The sequence below is a fragment of the Panthera uncia genome, assembly GCF_023721935.1.
Source record: "Panthera uncia isolate 11264 chromosome B2 unlocalized genomic scaffold, Puncia_PCG_1.0 HiC_scaffold_24, whole genome shotgun sequence".
NCBI classification, from domain to species: domain Eukaryota; kingdom Metazoa; phylum Chordata; class Mammalia; order Carnivora; family Felidae; genus Panthera; species Panthera uncia.
This window is the reverse complement of record NW_026057580.1, coordinates 93360299-93369779: the sequence shown is the minus strand read 5'-3', so window position 1 is coordinate 93369779 and position 9481 is coordinate 93360299. Positions and strand designations below refer to the sequence as shown.

General features: G+C 41.1%; 1 protein-coding gene across 1 annotated transcript in view; it reads left to right on the top strand.

Annotated features, from left to right (window-relative positions):
• The first annotated feature begins 3563 nt into the window (after positions 1-3563).
• The window catches only part of NHSL1 (NHS like 1), a 106888-nt gene continuing 100970 nt past the window's right edge, over positions 3564-9481 (top strand). The window contains exon 1 of the mRNA XM_049654443.1: positions 3564-3840. Within this exon, the coding sequence (XP_049510400.1) occupies positions 3825-3840 (16 nt within the window). The 5' untranslated portion in view covers positions 3564-3824. The remainder of the gene's footprint in view (positions 3841-9481) is intronic.

The window sequence follows — 9481 nt, the reverse complement described above, 5'->3', positions numbered from 1 at the left end:
CTGATCTCAAAAGTATCAGAGGGTTTTGGCATCCTCAGTCTCTTGTAACATAGGGGAAAATGGAAAATGATGTTTGGCAGTAGTCTTTAATCTCCTCTGACTTTCAAAGCACTGAGATGAGCGCCCAGAAAACAAGCCTTACCTGGTGGAATACTTTTCTAGTTGATGCAAAACAAACCCTGGAATGGGGACAAAGAAGGGGTTTTTCATCGCCGTCTGACCCTTTTGGTAGGAGTAAGAGCCAAGATGCGTAGAAAGAAAATACTGGTTTGCCTGCTTTTCTTGTATAATTTTGTCACATGTTTTGCCAGGAACAAGTAGAATCTTGAGCCTTTCTAGATTCGCTAATTCTGTGTCTCATGTAAATTAATTCCTCATTTACTGATATCTTCACTATTTTACTGAAACGACAAAAATGTTTTTAGCACACAAGTTTCATAGTGCCGGTTTGGAAGCTATAAATATCTGTAAGTTTTTGGCTGTATGTGTGGTTACCACTCCCTCTGGCAGAGATGTTAATGTTAAACGTTAACACAATGCTGGATGTTGTAATCCTACGAGGGAATCAAGTGGTTGTGCTCTAAGGTCATGGCTGGCAAAGGCACCTGTGTCCTGTCCAAAGGGCGGTGAATTCTGCAAGCATGCATCATCCCAGGCCTGCTCGCCTCACGCAGGCTTCCTAGGTATACATTTCGGTCTCAGTAGCAGTCCTCGCTGGTGACAGATCATAATAATTTTCATGGGTACTTCTTATTCTTTTTCCCCCCCGATCGAACAGCGTGCTCTTTCATGTTTTGTTTCTCACACATAGTCGCAATTGTTTGATGGTGAAAACAAGTGATTGAAAAAATATTTATATGTAGTTTTATGTTTGATGTCAATAAAAGCTGATTCCATTTTCACTGCTTGAGTTTAATGCTGTGACCTTTTCAGATGGTGGTACCCATGATTTCACTAATTCAATAGAAGATGGTATTTATGCTGCTTAGGAATGTTCTAGGAAGATTTTTTTTTTTTCTTCAGTAAGAATTTAGCCACAATGGTGTGGAAGAAACAGGTTTTAAGCCCAGGTGATTATGAATTAAAGTTAGCTTAAAAAGAGAAAAAAGTGTCTCCCTTCACACACGATGCTTACTTAGCTAACTGTGTTAGTTGTCTAGGGCTGCTGTGACGAATTACAACAAATGGGTGGCTTGAGAGGACTGAAATGTATTCTCTCCCAGTGCAGGAGGCCAGAAGTCCGAAATCAAGATGTCCACAGGGCCATCTGTGCTCCCTCCAGAGGCTCTAGGGGAGAATCCTTCCCTCCTCTTTCAGCTTCAGATGGCTCCAAACAGTACGTGTCTTGTGGATACATAACTCCATTCCTGTGGTCTTTATCTCCTCCTCTGTGTGTCTGTGTCTTTTCTGTCTCTTTTAAAGACAGTCTTATTGTCCTTACCACCACCCTAACCCTGTATTAGCTCACCTTGATCCTTACCTTAAGTACATCTACAAAGACTTTATTGCCAAATAAGGTCACATCCTGAGGCTCTGGGTAGACAGGAATGTTGGTGGGGACACTGTTCAACCCATTACATTCAATTATAGATGTTTTAACCTGGTAAACTAGCGTAGCTTAGCTAGGAGGTAATAGGCAAGAAGCTATCATTGATCATCATTAACTTTGTGTATTCTTCTATTATATAACTTACTAGATTATGTTAGTTGTTTATTCATCCGCCTACCTCTTGCACTAAACCATGAGAAGGCAAAGCTTGTCTCTTTTCCTGACATCATGCGCCTAATAAAACACTTATATATTATATTCATACACATATCTATATTTATATATGTCACAGTGAAAAATTAACGGGGTAGGCTAGGATTGAATTTTACAGTTAATTTAGTCCCCACCTTCAGTGCACACATTTATAGCTCTATGAACTGCTGTAGGGACAGTTTGATAATGCTACAGATGTGGCTGCGATCGAGTTCTCTTTGCTTTCCAATTCAGTATTCTTTCTAGCATATAAAGTCATCTCTATATTAAAAGGTTTGACTATAAGTATTCAGAGTGCTGGTAAAAGCATACAACCACCCAAAACTCTGTGCACTGATCTATGTTCAGAAATCTTAATTCTCCAACATGCAGAATTTCTCTGTGTGCAACTTAAAAAGGCGACTCACCCCAAAGAACACTTTGCAATTGGTAAATTGCATGGGAGACCACTCAAAATAGGAAAAGACCAGGAATGACTCTGCCCGTCTGTGGGGGGTGGGGGGGGGTTGTCACATAGTGAGATGGAAAAGGCTAAGTCAGGTGGCTTGACTTTGATCTTGACACAGCTGCTGGTTAGTTGGGCAAATCACCTCATCTCTGAAGCAGTCTATCAGATGAGATGAGTGATAAGGTTCCGGCTCTGTTCTAAGTGTTAATTCCACTTTCTGTCATTCCACATGCAGATGTTTTTCAACCCAGCAGCTTCTGGCGAGGGTCCTCTCCCATGTCTTGGTGGCCAGAGCAACTAGTGCACTGGCTTCCTCATCACAGGGAACTTATTAACCAGACACTGCTGGTAATACTTGAAGACAAGGAGTAGAAACCAAATGAGGGTATGCTGAACCGTATGTTGAAAGCCAAAAGACACGGAGCATCCACACCATGTCCCAGGGGCTGCAGCGAGCACCCCAGGACACAGACAGACAGATTAGTTCTGTGAGTCAGTTTCCTGCATCCCGTGGAGTCAAAAGGAAGACCTGCACACAGCAACAGGTCTTGCAAACAATGGCCACTTCCGGTGACCAGGGGACTCAAAAGTCACCGAGCGTCTGGAGGGCACTCACAGCTCAGACAGCACTTTCAAGCAGGGTACTCCTGAGGCCGCCTGTGTAGGCTGTTTCTTTTTAGATATGCAATAAAATTCCTTCTTCCACTTTGAACCTGTGTTAAAAGAGTTTACGGTAATCTTGAACTCACCAGAGCGAATCTAGCTTTTCAGCGGAGGAGGAGAAATTTAGCAAGTGGATTGTGGCTGCAGCAGAGTTAGAAATTCACATCCTCTGATGCCAGCTAAAGTGCACCGATCTTTGTTTCCTCATCCAAAAATTGGCAATGCCGCGGAAAGGTAACGCGCTTCAGATTTGTATCCTAACACTCAAGTTTATTATTAGCAGTAGTCGCAATAGTAATGATAGTCAACATGTTCATAGCGCTTACTATTTGTTCGACAGTGTTGTGAGTGCTTCACATATATCCACCCATTTATATAGACTCAGACAGCTGTGTGCAGAGTTTCACATCATAATGGTTAGTGCTAATTATGTACCAGCATGTGAGTTGTTCCACACCAGAAAGAAAACAAGTGTGTGAGTAACATAGGAATAACGAAGTCAAAGAGTAGTTGTCATAATTAATAGCAAAGAGTGAAATGAAACCAAGTCAAGTGATTTCCTTTTTGTGTTGTTGATCACGTGAGGTCCTGCATCTGGTGCAATGGAAAAACAAAACAAAACAAAACAAAACTGCTGATAAGACAAACAAATGGGCTTGCCCTTACGCAGTTCTGCGCTGCACTATGTGAACAGTCCCAGCTCCCTTCACTTTCCAAGATGATCCTGGCTGATTCCATGGTGTGAAACAGCGTATGAAAGATAGGGAGGTGTCAGCAGCTCAGCCCAGAAAGCCGGGGATTGGGCAGTGGCTTCCTGTAATCACAGTTGCTGGCTGACTGCCCTGCTCTCTGGCAGTGAATGTGGGGAGGTGGGCTGGGAGACAGCTGTGCCTCGCACTGCAGGCTACATGGGACTGTAGAGCACCAGCCCCTCCATGGAACTGCTTCAGAATGTTCTGCCTGAAAGGTGAGGGGGCTTTGGGTCCATTTAGGTGGGTAAATTTTAGTTAGGCAAAACTGTCATCTAGCATCAGAGTCTAAGTCACAGTGCTGGCACTATTAAAATCAAAGCTTGAGCGAGTTTGTAAGTCTGAGAGCGAAAAAGTCATTGTTCTTTTTTGTTGTTGTTGTTGCAAACAGGAAGAAAGACCTCCTGCCGGGGAGATGGAATTTTCTTTTAGACAGAAAGGATATTTCTCTGTTTGGATGTGTTTTGTATGCGTTTTGTCATAGCCAAAGTAGTTCCAAGTTTAGTGTTAAGGAAACTTAATGAAAGTAGGAATGGTTTATAGTTGTTAGCATGAGTTCTGTCAGAGAAGTTTTCATGAGGTAAGTTGCCCATGTAAAGGATCAGCATGAATGGAAAGAGGGAATCAGTTCTCTTCCTGTAAGCTTTAATGTGTGAATTCAGGAATGAATTTAATTTTACTGTAGAGCATGCTTCTTGTTCTAGCTATGTATAGATGATAGTGCTTCCTAAGTACCGTAAGATGGTGAACATATGAGTATATGTAGAGATTCCCTGATTAGTTACGGAGTGTTTTCTCTTTGTAGGCAAGTGTTTTTCCTTCAAACTCTATTTTTGTTCCGACTCTTGCCTTCATGTAATTAGTTTAGACATTAGAGAGTGTGTTTGTCTATGAGATCGTTGGACTGGAAGAGTTAAAATTAATTTCCTTGGAACTGGGGTAGACTCTTTTGTTTGTATCTTTCAGCGTATGTCATTCCGTTGATGGAAAATTCTTGACAGCTTTTCAATTTTGGGACATTAAGTGATCCTGGCTTTACTCACTTTGCTGATTTCTCCTTTGTCCACAAAGCCTATTAATGAGTTAGAGACATGGACTCTGTAGTTTGCACTTTTACAGTTTTAACTCTGATTTGACACCTTAAAAACCAGCAAAGTCTTTGATAGTAAACTTTGAGCTTGGTATATTTGTTTCTATGGTTTTTACACATTTGATGAAAGCAAGGGGGTAAGAACAAACCAGGACATCACATTTTCCTCTCCCTAAAAATTCAATTCGTTCTTGCTCTAGAGAGTATCTATCTAGTTGCAGTGGATTTCTAAAGAGCTCTATAAGAGTGAAATGAGTTTGGATAGTTCTGAAAAGTAATTTTAGATGAAATTAGTTATGAGCTGTTGTGATGCTGTTTGTTAAATAATGTGTTTGCTCAAAAAAAAAAAAAAAGTATAACCATGAAGAGCCAGAATTTAGTATTATGGGAGGAGGGTGTATGCTGGCCTAGTGTAATTTCCAGAGTAGTTGAAATCATGATGATCTAATGATAGCTTGAGGTTTAGGATTTTTAATTGAATGCAGGTGTGGAGTTGTTGCAGGGTATGACTTCTGCAGCTTCAACATATTTGTCTCCACCTATTCCCATAACAGCCATTTCATTTTATTAAAGAATCTATCAATTTCATGGACTCTTAGTTTCCGTGGTAACTTAGGAAATTTTAGAAAGTCAAGTGAATGGCATGTGATGACAAGCGAGTACTTTTGTGCTGAAGAGTGCGTTCTAATCAGGAATCCACAATCCCCTTTAAACCTCACTCTCTGATCTCCCAGCAGCCAGGACACACAGTTGACATTTGGCTCTCTTCCTGTGACTTATAGCCTTTTGATTTACAGTAATGATTTGTCAGCTGCCCTTTGTGCTTCATACGAGGCAAACACATGATGAAGGAATAGCGAGTGAGGTTGCACACAGGAGTATGAAGGGCTCCTTGTGGGTGCTTTGTGTTCTTACTGTGTCTGTGTTTCCCTCTGTCGGAGACTTTTTCAGAGGCTTCCATTAATTAGCCTGTGTCTGTGGCCAGCTGAGGTTCTAGGGGCTATTGAGTCTGTGGTTTAGCATTGACGTTAAAGGAAAGACGATTGCCCTTCTTTTGGGTAAGTCATGTTCCTGAGTATTTCTTTTAATTGTTGAAAGAAAACTTTCGCATCAGACGGTCTCCCATACTGCTGCAGGGTTTCCTTTTCTCCATTTAGACTATTTTTTTTCTAAAGTCATGTCTACTCAGTTTTTGCTCGGTTTGGTGCTAGAGAAAGTAACTTCTTGGAAGAGAGATGTCATCTCTGTCATTTCTGTTGGCTGTGATAATTCACATGGTTTCAATTTCTCTCAATTATTGCCATTGAAGCAGATCAGAATCGTTCACTCTACCCAATTCATTTTATATGAGCAGCATCTGAGCTCCCACTCTCTGGGAGGATGCTCTCTTGGGTTCTGCCAAGGTCCCTGTGGTTAACAAAGCCATGGTGTGTTGTTCCTTCACTATGTAGTCAGTGATCTCCTGTGGTCTAGGAAGTGCGTTTCCGGCTCATCAAATAATATGATTAACAGCAAACCACCATGCATATATTAGAAACCATTCATGGGTTATTCTGTTGAAACTATCAGAATAACATATTTTTACCACGAATCCTGGGTGGAACACAAGTTTGTCTGAGATGATTCAGAATGCAGATTTCTTAATTAGAGCACATCAGCTTCCTCTTTGTAAATATTAATTATCTTTGTAGTGGCACCTCTAACTGTGAAGACTGATTTCTTCCTTTCGGTTTCCAATCCATCACAGACAGATATTTTGTAAGACGACATTATGTGCTGCGTGATGTCACCACAGTGTCACACAGCTATAGAAGTGAAGCATTTTCTCTTGTTTCTTGTAGCAGACCGATAGCAAAGCATTGGCCACCTGACACCGATCCTAGAGTTTCTGTAACAAACTACAAGTAGGTACGTGGCTTAAAACAGAAATTTCTCCTCTCATATTCTAGGTGCTAGAATCCAAAATCAAGGTGTTGTTAGGGTCATGTTCCCCGTGAAGCCTCTTGAGAATCTTTTTTTTTTTTTTTTTTTTTTTGGCTTCTACCAGTTTCTGGTGGCCTTGGGTATTTCTTGGCTTGTGGTTGCATCTCTGGCTCTGTTTTCACATGGCCTTCTTCCTGGGGTATCTCTGTAATTAAAAAAAAAAAATGTTTTTTTTCATGTTCATTTATTTATTTAGAGAGAGTGCCTACATGTGCACACGAGTGGGGGAGGGACAGAGAGAGGGAGGGAGAGAATCCCAAGCAGACAGCGCAGAGCCCAACGTGGGGCTCGATCCCACAAACCATGAGATCATGCCCTTCAGCCATCCGGGTGCCAGTATCTTTGTAATTTTTATAAAAAAACACGTGTCATTGGATTTCAGGTCTACCCTAATCCAGTATATGACCTCATCTTAACTGATTATATCTGCAAGGATTCTCTTTCCTAATAAGGCCACATTCTGAGGTTCCTGGTAGATGTGGATTTGGGGGGGAGGGGGACACTGTTTAACCCCTTAGAGTAGACTGGGCATAAAATCACTTTGATTGAAGGTAACCTTATAGGGGGTGTATCGAATGGAGAGCTGCACTGTAAGAATGACTCTCCAGCGTAGCTGCTTGGGGAGGCACTTGAAACTTAAGTTTGAGACGGGTTTGTCTGGGCAGGTAGAAGGGTCAAGGATGTGCCCACTGTGATCAGTCACGCAAGAGAAAATGTTGCCTTTTTCTTTCCTAGAAATGATCAAGTTTTCTCCATTGAACGCTTGCCCTACTGAGAAAGGGGAAAATAAAAAACAAAGTTGAGCTTGGTTCACTGCAGTCAACTCGGTGCGAGCCAAAATTTAAACAGTTGCATTAGATAGCTCAGTCTGTTGGATGACTCAGTCTTTCAGAATTCTCCCATTATCCTCCTTCTCTCCAAAGCGGATTTTGTTGCTAAGTCTTCCCCTTATTAATGTAACACAAGTGATGCATGCTAAGTCACATACTCTTGAAGCTTTGGCTTATTTGTTACATAATTTTTAAAATTGTCAAGCAAGATACCTCTCTGTAGTTGAGTTAAAAAAATAAAGTTGTTTTAAAAATGTCATTCTCAATGGGGAAAGGAATCATCATAATCCTTTTGTGGTCTAAGAATAATTTCAATATGTTTTATGAGCATCATAGACTTTAGTTTCTGAATTTAGTATGGGGTTTTACTTAGTCAACATTCTCTCCTGGGATTTTAAACCTGGCTTTGGTGTTGGACTAGATTCTTTCCCTTTCTCAGCTCTTCTTGTCAGGCAAGATCTAGAAATCCAGTTTCATGGATTGGAAATGGAGTGGGTGTACCCCAGCTGCCTGCATGCTCAGCGTGGTAGGGTCCTGTCTTTAGCCTTTTCTGCTTCACAAGTTACAGACAGACTTAGGAAAGCCTTTAGGTTGTCTAATAATAGCAAAGAGTTATGTTGGAGATTACAGCTATGAACTATCTCAGGCATGTGCTTCTGCTCCCACGAGGGCCGTTCATACTAGAAACTCCGCTCTCTCCCTCCTCGTGCACCCTGGAACAGACCACAGGCTGCTTTCCAGTTGTCTTGTGTATGTTGTGCATGTAAAAGAATTCCTTAGATTCTTTTCTTGGCAGCATTTGGAAAATAATGTCTGGAATCAGAAACAGATTTGTTATTTCTGTGCTGAAACAAGTGCATTTTTCAAGTTAGCTAGCAAGTAACCATTTGCTCTGGAAGGTTCCCCACCCCTTCTTAAGTCAGTATTAAACTGTCAAGTAAGCACTGAGCAAAGTTTATGCTATTTTGCTATTTGATTCTGAGCGTCACTTTGAAAGACTTTAATAATCAAAATGCAAAGTGACCTTGAGAATATTGCATCTTTTTGAATCTGGGTATTTTACTACTCATACATTGAGATTTTGAGATTTACTTAAATTAGCAGCAGCTTTTAGAACTATAGTCCTGCAGGTCTTTCCTATTTCCCCCCCTTCTTTCATTTAAAAATTGCATATAATTGTTAGTCAATAACTGACAGCTACCACGGGGAATTCACATTTGCTCAATCTGCAATTTAAAGTAGCACTTTTAATAAACACACTGGTGATATCATGCATTTTTCAAACTGGCGGGCAAAGCCCTTGAAATTTAATAAACCAAACAAAGCTAGCCCTTTATTGCCTTTGTCTTTCCCTTGAAAACTTTATCATGCTCTCTGGTTCTTTCTTCCGTGTCCTACTAATCAAAATCTTGCTTTTAAATATGTTAAAGGAAGGAGAAGCCAGATCACCATGCTGAATAGATGATATAATACAAACTAGGAGGTGCTGTCCTTCAGGAATGAAAAAAGCAGTTGACCGAGCCTTGCTACCTAAAGCTCACAGGCTGGGGGTCTGCTTATTTCTGGAGCACGCTCTGTGCAAAAATAGTGCTCTGGGTAATTTGGTGGAACTGAATCAAATGACTTGAATTACCAAAAGCACTGGCAGCGGTTTTGGTTAAGTTCTCCATTTTAATATCTCCTGTTCTCTTTTTACCTTTTTTTTTTTTTTTTAATTTTTTAATGTTTATATATTTTTGAGACAGAAAGAGACAGAGCATGAACAGGGGAGGGGCAGAGAGAGAGGGAGACACAGAATCTGAAACAGGCTCCAGGCTCTGAGCTGTCAGCACGGAGCCCGACGCGGGGCTCGAACTCACGGACCATGAGATCATGACCTGAGCCGAAGTCGGCCGCTTAACCGACTGAGCCACCCAGGCGCCCCGTCTTTTTAAAAAAAAAATTTTTTTTTTTTAA